The 17888-nt window shown below is 35.8% G+C and overlaps 1 protein-coding gene across 1 annotated transcript in view; it reads right to left on the reverse strand.

Moving 5' to 3' along the window:
- The window catches only part of CFAP47 (cilia and flagella associated protein 47), a 504236-nt gene that overhangs the window by 160840 nt on the left and 325508 nt on the right, over positions 1 to 17888 (reverse strand). Inside the window, exons 48-51 of the mRNA XM_068963234.1 lie at positions 11909 to 12105; positions 10963 to 11106; positions 10206 to 10379; positions 3418 to 3529 (exon numbers count right to left, since the gene is read on the reverse strand). Of these exons, the coding sequence (XP_068819335.1) occupies positions 3418 to 3529; positions 10206 to 10379; positions 10963 to 11106; positions 11909 to 12105 (627 nt within the window). The remainder of the gene's footprint in view (positions 1 to 3417; positions 3530 to 10205; positions 10380 to 10962; positions 11107 to 11908; positions 12106 to 17888) is intronic.

Here is a 17888-nt window from a genome sequence, read left to right on the forward strand (position 1 = left end):
TTACTAAAGTCCACTAAATGATCTCTCAGATCCATCCACCCTATCTTGTACTCCCTATCTGTTTTGTGTATTATCTCTAGACTTTTCTTCCTAAAACTCAGTTGACTCACACCCCTCAGAAATCTTCAATAGCTGCAACTTCAGTAAGAAGTAAAACAAAAATTCCATATAACAAAGTCTGCCTATATTTCTATAGGCAGTGACAGTTGTATGTCACTGCATTGGCTGCCACAGATGCACACTCCAGACATATCCCTGCTATTCATTACTTACAGAAAATATCTTTTCTGTGTTTTCAATAAGGTTGTTTCCTTTGCTCTGCTTACTATACTGGCTGATAAGTCCCAGCTCAAAGGTCCAGCTTTAAGGTCCAGATCAAAACCATTATCCCCTAAGAAACCCTCTCTGACTCCCACTGTTAGGGTTAATGTTTTCCATTATCATTGCCATGTTTAAACTTGTGGTATATCAAAGTGTACCTTGTACTAGATGATTTATGGATATGTATTTCCACCACCAGATACGAAATCCCAGGAGGCAGGAGCCACACAATATTTATTTTTGTATCCAGTAGTAATATTTGAAATAATTAACAAACCTATTTTCCAGCCCGGATCAATCAGAAAGGACGCTGGATCCAAATTCTGAGGCTTGTGATAACCCTTTATGTCTAGCTGAATTATTGGGGAGGTGTGGGGCCAAAGGGATAGACTGTGGTGGCTAGAGTTTAAAAGTTGCATTACAGTAGAGTTCAAACAATTAAGGATTGCCAACATATGAGGAAAAGCATCTGTGAAAATATTTTAACGAACAGAGTGTAACTGTTTGAAGGTCAGCTTTGTTTATAACTACTATACTCATCAAGACTTTCCAAATTATAGGCCTTTTGTAAATAACTGTTTATATAATTAAGTATAGAACTAAAAACATGCACAAAGTTATCAAGACCAGTGATACACACAAACACATATAGAACTGACATACTTCTTTAACCAGTACAAATAGGAGCATTCTCATATATGTATGAAAATTTTAGTCCAGTTTTATTTATATTACAACAGATTAACAACTGTTCGGAAGCAATTACATCTCCACTACTTAAAACGTTGCAGAAGCCTTCCAACAGTGATATCAATAAAAATGGAGTTTGCCATCCTTACAGTCTCAGCCTGTCCAAATAATAATGGTAACATTAATTCAAATCTAAGAGAGCGCCCTGGGAAGCACAACCGTGAAAATGTCTTGCAAATATTTTTCAAAATTATGAAGCCTGCAAGGGCTCTTGTGTAGCCAGCAATATTTACTAATTCATCTCACCTAATGGACGTGAGTCTGAGTGAACTCCGGGAGTTGGTGATGGACAGGGAGGCCTGGTATGCTGTGATCATGGGGTCGCAAAGAGTCAGACACGACTGAGCGACTGAACTGAACTGAACTGAACTCAACAATATGCCATGAGTTGTCATTAATGTTTCAAAATTTCTTCTGAAGTCCTTCAAATCAGCATGCTGAGTCCTTATCTGATGAGTGAAAATGTTTTGAAATTTGAAAATATGTTTTGAAATTTTTAGCATTTCTATTTTTTTTTTTGCTTTCATTTTTATTTTTATTTTTATTTTTATTATTTTTTTTTATTTATTTATTTTTTTTATTAAATTTTAAAATCTTTAATTCTTACATGTGTTCCCAAACATGAAACCCCCTCCCACCTCCCTCCCCATAACATCTCTGTGGGTGATCCCCATGCACCAGCTGCCAAAATCAACAAAAATGACTAAGACATATTAAATCTGATTATTTAACTTCTCTTAGCTCCATTTCTATAACTTTGAGTCTGATTCATGGATCAGTGGCTCTATTTTGCTTAATGGAGTCATAAACACTCCTAATTCAACAACATTCTACCATTTAAAGTTCCTCTTATGTTTCTTCTCACACATAGCAGACCTTACTGCCTTTTATAGGACAGAAAACTAAAATGTCTTACCTATATCAAAAATAATAATGGCAATTCTGAATGACTTGTTATCCTTTAAGAAAGATTAATCAAAATTCTAAAACTAAGGAAAAGCTATCATTAGGACTGTCATTTGATGATGAGAATAAAAACTGAAATTTATGTTCTTACAATCAATTAAAATCTTCTGAATTATCATAAAAATGGCCAAAAAATGCTACTTTATTGAAATGCTTGAAATAGGCTCACTCTAGCTCAAAATTTACCTATTACATAGAGAATAATAATGGGCTTTGCAAAGTCAAGTGTCTGAAAAGTGATGGGAAGATTTCATAAGATGCTAACAGCTATGACTATGGTGACATGTAGGGTCAAGCCAATTAGAAGTAGAGAGTGAGGGGTGGGTGAGTTGGCTCTTCACTCACAGAATATTCTATGACAGCAGTAGTAACTGGATCACAGTGGTTGCCATTCTGAAATTTCCCTTATGCTTGTTAATAGCACTGGCATTCAGCCTACTCTCTATGTGCTTTCTACACTTTTAAACTGTATCCATTTACTAACATTTTAATAATTTCCTCAACAGGATTAAATGACCATGGAACATTGAATTGTCTTCAAATACAACAATTATTCCTTTGATGAATTACAGTTCCTCAGTTATTCCCTGTTACTCTTCTTTACCTCCAACCCCTCTTCCATCAAAAGGTTTGTAGGAATATCCCTCACTCCTATTCCCAAGCAAGCAACTCTTTTCAGGGACCATCAGGCAATTTGTATAAATGGATGCTTTGTTACAAAAAAAGGAAGAAAACTTCACATGTACCAAAGCCTTTAACCTATTTTTCATGTATCATTTAAGTATATTATATGTACATGTTTTAAAAATACCTAGTCTTATAAAGAAATATTCTCATAGGACGGTGGCTGGCTCATAAATTGGTATAACTATTTGAAAGTATTTATTCCAATTTTGGGGCTTCTCTGGTGGCTCAGATGGTACAGAATCTGCCTGCAATGAAGGAGACACGGGTTCGATCCCTGGGTTGAGAAGATCCACTGGAGAAGGGAATAGCTACCCACTTCAGCATTCTTGCCTGGAGAATTCCATGGACAGAGAAGCCTGGCGGGCTACAGTCCATGGGGTTGCAAAGAGTCAGACACAACTGAGTAACTAACACACACTCTAATTTTAAATCTTAATGCCTTAACTAAATATTTCTACTTCCAGGAATTTGCCCTACAAATTCAAATAAATGGACAAGAAAGTATAGCACTATAGATGAAATGTATGCCCCAAAGCACTGATTATTTAGAAAGCTAATGACTTAAATAGAAAACTAAATTTCCCTCTGGATCATTTATTAGAAACAAGAAATATAAATAAATTTTAATTTTCTTCTCATCATGCAAGTTTTCCAGTATGGTAGTTAATAATATTTTATTAACAATTTTCTTACCTTTGAATATACCACGCTTCCAAGAGCACACATGTAGAATATACGGAACTGTGTTATCAGGGTCTATGGTGATGTCTGGGTTTCCCCACACTATCGGAAGATCTGAAGATACCTAGAAGAGAGAATTCAAAAATAGGAATCACATGATGTCAACATTTCCATGAAATTAGTATAACAAGCTAAAGCATAGAAAAAGCTGAAATTTAACTTAAATATTTTCATTGAAACTGTACACTTTTAAGTGAAAAGCAAGCCATAAAATATAGACATATAGTAGAAGAAAAATCGGAGACTTAAGGGAAAATATAACACAATAAAAATATTCTCTTTTGCTACTGGTAGCAAGATCACTGATGTTTATACAATCAGAGTAGCTTTTATAGGCCATGCAGAAGTTTCTTTATGCAATTTGATATATAAAAGATAAACCACTTCAATGAATTTCTACATCAATATTAATACAGTATATAAATATTAATAGAATCAATATTAATATAGCATATAAGCAGCATCTGACTATAACTGTTGTTGGCTAGATTCAACTTTCACCTTAGTGAGTACCTTCATCTTGCCCCCCTCCACCATTCTGTACAGGCAAACACTAATCTACCTTGTCCCTCTATAGATTTGCCTAACCTGAAAAATTCATAAAGAAATTACACAGTATATGATCTTTTGTGACTAGCTCTTTTACACTTAGCATAATGTTTTCAAGTTTCACCTATGTTGTGGCATTTATCAGCACATCATTTCCTTTTTACTGATGAATGGCATTAAATCATATAAAAAACACATTTTGTGTCTCCATTCATTAGTTGATGAAAACGTGGGGTGATTCTGTTCTTGTCTATTATGAATAATGCAGCTATGAAACCATGTAGAAGTGTTTGAGTACAGATAGATTTTAATTTCTTATGGACATATATCTTAGAGTGGAACTGCTGGGACATAGGATGCTCAATCTTTTAAATTACTGCTTTCCAAAAGTCTTCTCTAAAATGGCTGAACCATTTTTCTTTCCCTCCAACAATGCATGATGGTTCCTATTTTCTCTACAGCTTCTCTCAAAGTTTTTTGTATTTCATTTTTATAATAGCCATCCTAGTGAGTGTGAAGTGGTATCTCATTGTGATTAAGGAGGATGTCAAGGTTGTATATTGTAACCCTGCTTATTTAACTTATACGCAGAGTACATCATGAGAAACGCTGGGCTGGATGAAGCACAAGCTGGAATCAAGATTGCCGGGAGAAATATCAATAACCTCAGATATGCAGATGACATCACCTTTATGGCAGAAAGTGAAGAAGAACTAAAGAGCCTCTTGATGAAAGTGAAAGAGGAGAGTGAAAACATTGGCTTAAAGCTAAACATTCAGAAAACTAAGATCATGGCATCCGGTCCCATCACTTCAAGGCAAGTAAATGGGGAAACAGTGGAAACAGTGGCAGACTTTATTTTGGGGGGCTCCAAAATCACTGCAGATAGTGATTGCAGCCATGAAATCAAAAGACGCTTACTACTTGGAAGGAAAGTTATGACCAACCTAGACAGCATATTGAAAAGCACAGACATTACTTTGTCAACAAAGGTCCATCTAGTTGAGGCTATGGTTTTTCCAGTAGTCAGTACAGGTGTGAGAGTTGGATTATAAAGAAAGCTGAGCACCGAAGAATTGATGCTTTTGACCTGTGTTGTTGGAGAAGACTCTTGAGAGTCCCTTGGACTGCAAGGAGATCCAACCAGTCCATCCTAAAGGACTGGTTGGACTGAATATTCATTGGAAGGACTGATGTTGAAGCTGAAACTCCAATACTTTGGCCACCTGATGTGAAGAACTGACTCATTGGAAAAGATCCTGATGCTGGGAAAGATTGAAGGCGGGAGGAGAAGGGGACAGAAGAGGATGAGATGGTTGGATGGCATCACCGACTCAATGGACATGAATTTGAGTAAACTCCAGGAGTTGGTGATGGACAGGGAGGCCTGGCGTGCTGCAGTCTACAAGGTAGCAAAGAGTCAGACACGACTGAGCCACTGAACTGAAGGACTGATGATGTTCAATATCTTTTCATGTGTTTATTGTTCATTTGCATGTACTTTGGGGGGAACTGTTAAGACTCTTTACACATTTAAAAAATTGTGTTACGTGTTTCATTATTAAATTGTAAAAGATGTTTACATATTCTAGAAACAAGGCTCTCATCAGATATTGGTCATGTGGATATTTTCTCTCATTCTGTGGATTGTTTTTTTCACTTTCTTCAAGATATCACTTGAAGCACAATGGCAACTCTGCATTGAGCAAGTCTGTAAGTGCCATTTTTTCAATAGTATTTGCTTACTTTGTCACACTTTGATAATTTTTGGAATATTTCATACATTTTCATTGTTTTTATAGTTATTATAGTTATTAATTATCTTGGATGTTACTAATCTAATTGTCTTGGCATTTTTTAGCAATAAAGTATTTTTTAATGAAGGTATGTACATCCTTTAAAAACCATTCTATTGCATACTTAAGCTGCAGTGCAACATAAAGCATAACTTTTATATGCAGTGGGAAAGAAAAGTCTGTATGACTTACTTCATTGTTATTTTGCTTTATTGTGGTGGTGGTCTGGAATCCAAACCAAATATCTCCAAGGTATGCATATAGTTTGTCACAAGTTTTTTACATGCCTGAAATAATAAATCTTTTACCCTTTGTCAAGGAGCATTGCATACGTGTTGTGGCACACCTTCAGCACTTAGGTAGTTTACAGCTCTACCTTAGCCTTAACTTCCAGCTCACACAGCATCTCTCCATCAGCCAGAGATGAAAAAACTGGCACCCTCTCAGGCCTTCCCTGGGCAATCACACCACTCTGTATATGCATGTGGCCTGCATGTTACCCAGGGACATGTCAGAATTGTGAAATTCGCTGCAGATATCTTAATCCTCACATCTTCAAGTTTTTAGTCAAAGTCTAGTTGGTCACAACTGGTTTTGTAGCCTCAGGCAGCTGTAATGCCAAACTACTGAATATTTTTGGCAAGTGTCCTAAAGATAAGTCCTTTCCATCAGAGCAAGATATGACACAAGTAAAAGATGACAACCCCTCACTCATGGGGAGGGGTGTTGCAAGAGACCTATGAGAAAGGTCAAATTGTGAGAATGTACTGGTGTGGGAATTGTGAGCAGAGTCATACTCAGTCTGCCTCTTCCTTTGTTTGCAAGGTTGCAGTTTTCATAGCCATTGTGGTTGTAAGACTGCAGAGCAGCGGAGAGGGGGACAGAAATAGGTCAAGTCAAAATGCGACAAATTACTCCACTGTTACCATGATTCAGTTTTTCTTGAGTAAATACTGCTCAGATTGTTTGAAATCTTTGTTTAATTTTGATTTAAAATTTCATTTTGACAGTTTTTGTCAGTGTTTGTATTGCTTTTAAGGAGGAACAGATTTATGAAACTCCACTACTCTGGAAGTCCCAGGTCTCCTGTTTTCCTTAGTGCACAACTATCTCCTACTACCTGGTCACTTTGATAAAATGCCATAGCATTTTACCTGTATTGCTTATTATATTTCATTATTTTTTATATTATTTTTCCTATTAGGGAAGTCTCAACATTCTATTGCAAACTATTCTTGTAGCAATGAGATTGAATATAGTAAAAAGGCTTTTAAAAAATTCAAAACATCATAAAAATGAATACTAGCAGTAATGAAAAATAGAAAAAGGAAAAGATATTAAAAGAACATACTGAGTTTGAGTTGTTAGCAGACTGTCAAAGTGGAGGTATAAAGTAAGCAGTCAAAAATGAGAAGCTGAAGCTAATACATCTAGACTAAAAGTATAAATTTGCCACTTGTACCTAAATGATAGTCTGAAACCAAGAAACTGCCAAGTGTGATGTGGTACAGATATGAGGATACTTTAGAAGGTAGAACTTTAAAAAGAAATGAGAAGGTTAGAGGAATAAAAGGACCAGATAAGTAACAATCAAGAAATGGCATCGACATGAGGAATATAGAAAGATATAAAATACAGGGTGAAGAGTGTTAAGACAGTGTGCTGCATGCTTGCTAAGTTGCTTCAGTTGTGTCTGACTCTGTGACCCTATGGACTGCAGCCTGCCAGGCTCCTCTGTCCAGGGGATACTCGAGGCAAGAATACTGGAGTGAGTTGCCACACTCTCCTCCAGGGATCTTCTTGACCCAGGGATTGAACCCCCACCTCTGAAGTCTCCTGCATTGGCAGGCGGGTCCTTTACCACTAGCACCACCTGGGAAATTAAGAAGGCAGATAGTGCCAAACATTAAAGGAGTTTCAGGGCAGATAATTTGGGCAAATAACTGACTTTTCTTGAACAAAAATTACAGGTGATCTTTGCGGCTGCAGTTTCAAAAGAGTAGAGGAGCTACAAATGGACCACCATGAAGTAAGAAGTCATCATGTAAATAATGCTTTTTCAAGAAGTTTACCAATCACAAAAAAATACAGAAGGTAATAGTTGAAAGGGTATTGTTAGAGGCAAGTTTTATCTTGTAATGGAAAACCTTTGAGAATACTTACAGATTAAGAAAATAGTCTAACAATGAGAAAGGTATTGAAGGAGTGGGGGGAGAGTGCGAATCAACCCTGAGTGCACAGAGAATCAGAAGCATTTCACTGGTTTCAAAGCAAGTGCAAGATGAAACCTGACACTATAGATCAAAGTTTCCAGTCTAGCCTTTCTCCTTAGCAGCATCTCAGTTGTTTCTCAATAGAATTTCCACTGAAATACCAGCAATGATTCAAATATAATAAATGAATGAATAGAAATGGCAAATTGATAATGCTCATTATTACATGCTGATTAAAAATAATGGTGATTTTCAAATTAAGAAAGGTGATATTTTATTCTAATATCTCTAAGAATATGTGTCTTAGGTTTTAAATATGTTTCTGTTCTTTTATAATTCTTGGTGTTATTTAAAGGTAGAAATATAAAAGAACTAGAATACATGTTCAGTATTACTAGTACTTGAATGAAATTATATTTTAAAATTTAATATGTAACATCTTTAATTACAGAAAAAGGCCTCAGGGAAAATTTACATTCTAAAGGTAAAAGTAACTAGATTCTTCAGTTTTATTGTTATATTGAAACAACAGAAATATAGACTTTAACTATTATTCTTATGAGAATAATTTTGTTATATAAAATTCCACTTCTACATGTAATTAGAAAAATACATTCACTTTTCATAGTTAACATAGCATACTTATTATTTATAAAAGCCTACAGTTAAAAAAATGCATTAATTCTGAAGGATGATATTTTAAAAACCTACAGACATCACCTCTGCCATAACAACAAAATGAAATAACCAATGTTAAGATCTACCACAAAGGAGAGGTGGGTTCAGTCTCTGGGTGGGAAAGATCCCCTGGAAGAGGGCATGGCAACTCACTCCAATATTCTTGTGGAGAAAATTCCATGGAGAGAGAGCCTGGCAGGCTACAGTCCACGGGGTCAAAAAGAATCAGACATGAATAAGTGACTGAGCACCTATGCACTATGATTTATGCTAGGTATAAAGTGTGGATATGAGGGGGTATGTTCCTTTCCTCACAGTAAATAATCTGGTGGAGAACAATAAATAGGTAATAGCAATAAGATATAATATACATGATTGTGGGAAAGGTAAAAGAAAGGTAAAAAAAAATGTTGTGGAAGCACATGAAAGGCATCTATAATCCAGGTTTATGGGGATCTAGAAAGATTCTCAGAAAAGTGGCATCTAATAAATACTTGCCCTAAAGAATGAAATGGAGTTAAGCACAGAGAAGTGGAAGATAGGGAGTTGGATAAAGATTTCTAGATAGTAGCAAAAGGAAATACTGTATATACTGTAAATACTGTATACGGTGGCCTAAGTGTGGCTGGAGGCAAGAGTGGTAAGAGATAAAGCTGAGCAAACATACTTTTGAAGCACATGAGCCACTTCAGGGAGCATGGACTAGATCTGATGGCAAGAGATGACAGTGAAGAGTTGTAGCAGGGGAGTAAGAAAATAAAATTTTCATTCATAAGATTCACTCCATTTGTAATCCAGTAAGGAAAGAAGAAGAAAATCAAAGCACATAATTTTCAAGATTACCAAAAATAGCAGAGAACAAACCCAGTGAATTTCTAAACTTCTGAAGCACCCTCTAAAACTAGATACAGGCATCTATGATGGATAGATATTTGAAGCTTCTTTGAGGATTTTATTGAAAACACAATTTGTAGATAAATATGGGAGTAGGGAGTAGAAAATTTTATTTTCAGATTTGCTTAAATATATCAAATGAGGAAGGTCAAGAATAAAACCTCTTAATAAAGATATAAATAATTATGTATTTCTTCATATTCCCACTATTATTCATACTGATAAGTGACAGGATAAACTTTTGAAATTTCATGCCTGCAGATATCACATTACCATTTCAAAAGCTGTTTAAAAGTTTTTTTTGAAAAGATCTTTCTTTATCATGCACAATATCTTCAAGTAAAAATACACATGACTCAAATAAGTAAATCTTAATGTGTTTTATGATTATATACTAATACTTAGATATAAAACTTGTTTGGTGCTAATTCAACTTTCTATGAAATGGCAGTTTAAAACCTGTTGGACTAATAAAAGGAATTCTAACCATCTCCTTGTATCACACTGCTTTACCTAGTTAAGTAAAATCAGATGTTTTTAAATTTCATACAATTCAATGTACTCTTTCTGAAAACACTTTCATATTTAAAAAATCAAAAAACAAACTGACCTTAAATGTTAGGAGCCTTGGTGTATAATTGGGCACTATTATGGGTTTATTTGTTACTTCCCCCACTTGACAGTCTACAATGATGTGTTCCAAGGCCAGGGGTCTTTTTCCAGTTCCTTTTATGTCAAAGATATGCTCCATACCATCTACTTCATTTTGTAGAATAAGCTTGCCCTGTGACAAATCAGTCAAATTTAAGCTCTATAGGAGTAACAGTTAGAAGTCAGTAATTTCTTCTGTCTTAGGAATTTTGAATCTTATTAATGAAATGAGCTTTCAAGAAGGTGTTAGTCAGTGACTTATCCAGTTTACATATAAATACTTCTACTGAATGAATGAAGATGGATTTCCTGTGAAAAGCTCTTTATTTCTTTTCACTTTCACTAAGTGACAGAGTTTAATAGGCATTCTCATGCTGTTTACATACTTGTCAAAGAAATATGACAAGAAAATATTTTCTGAAGTATAAACTTCCTTACTGAATAAAAACAAAGCAATGATTTTACTTTGTTAAACATATTACATAAAATTAACCTAGATATACATATTGAAGCCTATGACAATGTGACTTTCAGAATATTTATACCTCAAATTAAAACATTTATTAAAGTTTCAAGCAGAGTGAACACCAATGATCAAATTCATGGAAAATATAACTTTTCTGCAAGAAAATTTATCATAAATTGTAGTGGTAAACATCACATTGGTTTATCGACATATTATTGCTAGGGAAAAAAAAAAATCAATGAGTTCATACCATAATCTCACATTCCAAAATAGGTTTGAATGTGAGAGGATAATCCACAGTTTCACCTGGTCCGACATATAAAATAGGAGGTCCATGAAACCATTCTCCTTCTATAGTAACTTTAAATTTCCATTCATTCTTTGTTTCATTATTCTAAAGCATGAAAATAAAGATAGAAACATATCAGTGTAAAACAAAAATCCTTAAAAATTACCTTTGTCTACTCTATCATCACTCACTTATAACCAAGTAATAGCCAGTCTCCTGGACTTCAAGGAGATCAAACCAGTCAACCTAAAGGAAATCAACTCTGAATATTCATTGAAGGACTGATGGCTGAAGCTGAAGCTCCAGTACTTTGGTCACCTGATGAGAAGAGCCAACTCATTAGAAAAGGCCCTGATGCTGGAAAAGATTGAAGGCAGGAGGAGAAGGCGACAACAGGATGAGATAGTTGGATAGCATCACCAACTCAATGGACATGAATTTGAGCAAGCTCCAGGAGATGGTGAAGGACAGGGAAGCCTGGTGTGCTGCAGTCTATGGTGTCACAAAGCGTCGGAGAGGACTGAGCGACTGAACAGCAACAACAATAGCCAATCACTGGTCTTAGTGCCTATGAGCCCATCTTAATCATATGTTAAGGTCACAGCTGAATTTGGCGCAGAGTGATCTGAGAAACCATGAGTCTGCTTAGTCTGATGATAGGTTAAGGATATTGGAGTTAACTTTTTAAACAAAGAGATGCAGCAGAAGTGATTAATCAGGTGAATAATATGATAACATTTATATTCAGGAATAAAACCGTGACATCAAATTGGAGTAACAAATGGCCACACATAATGCAATTAGGAATCAGTACTAGTTTAGATGAGAGGTTTGAAGAAAACTTTGAGACAGTGGCAGTGGGAATAAAGAAAGTACCAAAAAAAGAAAAAAGAAAATTTGTACTTACAATTGGAATATTCTGGGTAAGGGGTTCAAATGCTGGTGTTTCAAAATCAAATCTGGCCTCTGGACATTCTTCATTCACCACACCTTCAATGCAATAGAGACGCACATCGTACTTTGATGTCAACAAAATTTTGCAAGGGTAGCGTCCAGGACTGGGAGGAACAAATCGCAAAGGGACTGGAACAGATCCATCTGCAGCTATCAAAATAATTTAAAAATGGTTTAATCATTTTGATGGTATAAATCCTAAAATTGATTTTAGGATAAAGGAATATTTTATTGCATTGTATTTAATTGAATTATATAATCCAGATGAGACTAGGTTCTAACAAGGTAGTAAACTACTCCTCAATCTCCTGGGCATTACAAGCAAGTTTGTTTATTTATTTATTTATTTATTTATTTATTTTTATTAATGAGAGAATATATCCAGCATGGGTCAAAGGAAAGTCTGCTCCATAAAGCTACTGAGGGACCCAGGTACACTGCTCCTCCTTTGTGTACAGGTCAGGGGAAGAGGAGCTGAAAATTTGCTCAAGGGCTTTTTAGTGTTCAGCCCAAAGTTAACACACATTATAGTTAACTGGTCAGAACCAAACACATGATTCTATCTCAGTCAACAGGGGCTGAGACTTGAGAGATATATGGGATATTTGGTAAGCATTATTATCTGCTACATTTCTATGACACAGGAGTGCTCTATCCCACAGCAATCAAAATCAGTTACAACTTGACCAGCAGATAGAAATAATTTTTAATAACCAAGAGAAGCCAAAAGAGGCATAACCAATGAATACTTCTCACATTACCTTGTTATACCATGTACCAGAATAGCTAATATAATTTCTTATGGTGGGCAGGCTATCAATGATGGTTCTTTCCTTCTAAGCAACACTATTTCTCCAAAAGTCACCATTTTCTTATTCTCTATTAAGTTAGAAAATAGTTATAAAAATCTCTCAACCCTAAAGTAGGATGCACTATAAGAATATAATATAAGTTTCACTGCTAAAGTCAAATTATTTAAGTTATAGATAAGAAACAAGTGATAAAAGATGCTTAGAAGCCTAATTCTGTGAAGGAAATTCTCTGAAATCAAGAAAACAAATCAAACTTATTAATCAATGGACTGGACACATATTATATTAATTGGCTATGTTAATTTACTCATATTTAACACCTCTAATGTTAAAAATGGCAAACTGGTTTTCAAATACACTGAAGTCTATATGCCAAGAAAACCAGTTATTGCTATAAGAACATTAGTTGCTTTAAATCATTTTAAAACATATTGAGGATGTGTATGCATGTGTTACACATATTATAAAATATATTCATCATATTGGAGTAGGAAATGGCAACCCACTCCAGTATTCTTGCCTGGAAACCCCCCTGGACAGAGGAGCCTGGTAGGCTACAGTTCATGGGGTCACAAAGAGTCGAACACAACTGAGTGACTGAGCATGAGCAATCACATATTATATAGAATACATTGTGTGTTGTATATTGTATATTATTTGTTATATATAGCAAGATACAATATACGCCTGGTGGCTCAGACAGTCAAGAATCTACCTGCAATGCAGGAGACCCAGGTTCAATACCTGGGTTGGGAAGATCCCCAGGAGAAAGGAATGGCTACCCACTCCAGTATTCTTGCCTAGAGAATTCCATGGACAGAGTAGACTGGTGGTATATATTATGTTATGTATAAATGTCATAGTTTTATGTTGTATATTAAGAAACACTGATAGTGGATTACTCTTGAAATATATATTATATCTAAGCAAAGTTCAAGAGACTCAGCAGGTCTAAGGAGGATACAAAGGCTGTCAGAATGTTGTTATTTTTATTCCGTCCTATTCAAAGAGTCGGACACGACTGAGTGACTGAACTGAACTGAACTGATTCAAGTACAAATATAGTTTTAGAATATTTTTTTTCTTATCAAAAAGGACTCCAGGCACATCTTATCATCTGTTGTTCATTGATTACTTTCATTCTGAGAGAAATATTTGAATTGTGGCAACATCATTAGAATAAACTAGGTGAGATAATTATTTGATTAAAATTTGTTGCTTTATTATCAGAAAGGAAGAAGCCATACTTTTATCTTGCATGAACAGATTGAAATGAAAATATTTAGCTTAGGTAATTTAAATAAAATTAAACTGCTTAGAATATGAAATTTAATCAGTAGTAATTATTATTTTCATCAAAGATAAAGAATAACTAGCCATTTCATGGTAAACGACAATTGAAATGCACAAGTTCAAGTATAAAGGTGCTATCAAAAGCTTTATGCTATACACTATTTCCTTTTCCCTAAAAATATGCATTTTCTATTGATACTGAGTCTGAAAGTAAAAGTCAAGGACATCCTTAAGTATGCATTTCCCAACTCATGAAATGTTCATAAGCAAAGACCCTAAAGAATATGCCATGCAACCCCCTCTCCCTTACAAGTCAAAAAAGAAATTCATAATAGAATTTATGGAAATGATGGTTTTAATGTTGAAGATATATTGATAAAATAATATTTATTTTCCTTAAACATCTGAAATAATTTAATTCATACTAGAAAAAGAGTAGAAATATTATCATATATTATCAAAAAGAAGCTACTTGTGGATTAAGGTATTCATCAGACAGTATCCACATCTCCTCAGATGTGAAATAGCAGAGGTAGAGACTTCTCATATTTAGAAATTTGGAAATTTTACTGGCTACACTGTGCCATCTCAACATCATTCTCTTTTAGGGACATGTTTTCTCAAAGTCCTTTCCAATTCTTCTCTGTAGCAGATGTTATCCATGTCCTGCCATGTCTCCTTGGCATTTAAATTGTTGCTGCAGGCCAATGGTTTTATGGAAAACAGATCTTTCTCCCTGAGGGCTTTCGCTAGTCATAGGAAGGTGCTTAATCCTTGCATCCATCAGGCCAGAAGTGACTGTTAAGGACTGCAGTTGTGGTCCTCAACAAATAATGTATCAAACTGGTGGCAAAATAACCCAGCTTCTTTATCCTTTGGTTGGAATAACTGTGAGGTGAATTCTACACAAACTCATAGACAGCCCCAGGACAACCAAACCCAAATTGCTCTTAGTGGCAACTGCTCATGAACACTCCCTGAACTGGCTCCTTCTCTTTGCTGTCTCTCACTCTCTCACACTCCTACCTATGGTTCCTGAGATCACTTCTCAAACTACTGCTCTCAAGACCTGGTCTTGGTGTCTGCTATTAGGGATCTCCAACCTAACACATACCCTTAGACCAAGGAAAGAGAGCTTGCTGTCAATGGCCTCATGCTTTCTAGGGCCTTACATTGACTATCCTCTGGCACTGTCTCTCTGGATGTGCATGGAGTACATGGGCCTGCTGTGACAGGCCCACATGCAGCCCAGACCCATTCATGTTCTGGGTTTCGGGCATGTCACAATTCACAGTTCAAAGTGCTTTGATCCCATTTCCAGTGCCTGCACAGGACTCCTCCCTATGTTGATCCTCCTGTTGGAAGACTCCTAGAATTAAAGAATAACTAACAGGCGGCCACTAAGGGGAAGATATTGACCAAGATTAATTATGTGGGTTAAAGTACCCACAGATTTGTACACAAGGCCTCTTACAATACATGTTAGAGTTGAAGAAAAAGAATGGGGTGGGCACATGCCCAGGGCCCAGCTATCCTGTCTTGTCATGTCTAGCTCAAAATTCTAAGGAGATCAAGAATTCTAAAATCAAACTTGGTCTTCTAGTTTGGTAAAAAGCTTAATTTCTCAAGGTGGAATAATAGATTATATTCTACTTAAAACTTTGTTAGCCTGATTTAACAATTTTAAAATTTTGATATCTGGTACATGGGATCCCATTTGAACTTTTGACCTGGGCATACAAATGTCAGGGACAATCTAGACCTGTCCCTTCCATCCTTAGTCTACTAAATGTAGCTCACTTGGGGCCTTTTCTTTACAGGTGATCCCAGTAACTACGGGAGTTGTCAGGGTTCTGTAATTAAAGATAACCAAATGTATATAAATTTATCAGATTATTATTAAAATAAAGGAACATAAAGAGTGAATCTCTCTAATTAAAAAATATCTAATTTTATATAACTTGAGCTACTGAGGAAGTCATTGTAATCTACAGTTTTTAAAATAACCCATAAAAATGGGCATCTAGCACATATGATCTAGCAATCCCCCTCTTGGGCATGTATCTGGAGAAAACTCTAATTTTAAAAGATACATGCACCCCAGTGTTCACAGCCATGCTACTTATAATAGCCAAGATAGGGAAGCAACCTAAGTGCCCATCAACAGTTGAATGGATAAAGAAGATGTGGTGTATACACACACACACACACACACAAACACACACACACACAATGGAACACTATTCAGCCATAAAAATGAATGAAATAATGCCATTTGCAGCAACATGGATGGATCTAGAAATTATCATACCAAGTGAAGTAAGTCAGACAGAGAAATACAAATATCATGCGATACTACATATATATATATATATATATATATATATATATATATATATAGTTTTTTTTTGAAGTCAAGTTCTTAATCTAATTTAAATTAAGGAGTAAGATTTGATTAGTAGCTTTCAAACATTTCATTTCTTGGCTTGGGGCTGTGTGGGGTAGAGGGGAGTGCGTCTGAACATTACCTAAAACAGAATCTCAATATATAAGACAAATTAACCTAGAGTCAATCTGGTTGAAATAAGATGCTAGAAACTCCCATTCACTTCCGCAAACTCCAAACAGACAAAACAAAGCACTTTAGAAGAATGTTAAGGCTCTAAGAATATAATTTGATTAGCTGATCTCTTGGGTTTCTTTCCGCTTTAACATTCCATGATTATTTGAAAGTACATCAGAAAAGTGGAAGAGACTAAAAATATAATAAATTGGTCATTATTTTCCACAGCTAATTATATAGGTATATTATTAGCAAACAATAGTCAGAAATTCTTAATTCAGAAAATGAGGTATCAAGAGACTGAATAAATTTATGATAGGAATTCATTAGTAAGATGAACTTATAATAAACAGATATTTTATTTGTTGCAAATTAATATATGAGTAATTATGTGTGCTTAGTCACTCAGTCATTTCGAACTCTTTGAGACCCCATGGACTATAGGCAGCCAGGCTCCTCTGTTCATGGGGATTCTCCAGGCAAGAATACTGGAGTGGGTTGCCATGCCTTCCTCCAGGGGATCTTCCCAACTCAGGGATTGAACCCAGTCCTCCCACATTGCAGGAGGATTCTTGGGCAAAAACACTCAAAATGATAAAGATCCACACTCAGTTCAGTTCAGTCACAGAGTCATGTTCGACTCTTTGCGACCCCATGGACTACAGCACACAAGGCTTCCCTGTCCATCACCAACTCTCGGAGTTTACTCAAACTCGTGTCCATTGAGTCGGTGATGCCATCCAACCATCTCATCCTCTGTCGTCCCCTTCTCCTCCTGCCTTCAATCTTTCCCAGCATCAGGGTCTTTTTCAATGAGTAAGTTCTTTGCATCAGGTGGCCAAAGTATTGGAGTTTCAGCTTTAGCATCAATCCTTCCAATGAACATTCAGGACTGATTTCCTTTAGGATGGACTGATTGGATCTCCTTGCAGTCCAAGGGACTCTCAAGAGTCTTCTCCAACACCACAGTTCAAAAGCATCAATTCTTCGGTGCTCGGCTTTCTTTGTAGTCCAACTCTCAGATCCATACCTGACTACTGGAAAACCCATAGCCTTGACTACACGGACCTTTGTTGAGAAAGTAATGTCTCTGCTTTTTAATATGCTGTCTAGGTTGGTCATAACTTTTCTTCCAAGGAGTGTCTTTTTATTTCATGGCTGCAATCACCATCTGCAGTGATTTTGGAGCCCAAGAAAATAAAATTTGTCACTGTTTTCATTTTTTCCCTACCTATTTGCCATGAAGTGATGGGACCGGATGCCAT

The sequence above is a fragment of the Capricornis sumatraensis genome, chromosome X (assembly GCF_032405125.1).
Source record: "Capricornis sumatraensis isolate serow.1 chromosome X, serow.2, whole genome shotgun sequence".
Lineage (NCBI taxonomy): Eukaryota > Metazoa > Chordata > Mammalia > Artiodactyla > Bovidae > Capricornis > Capricornis sumatraensis.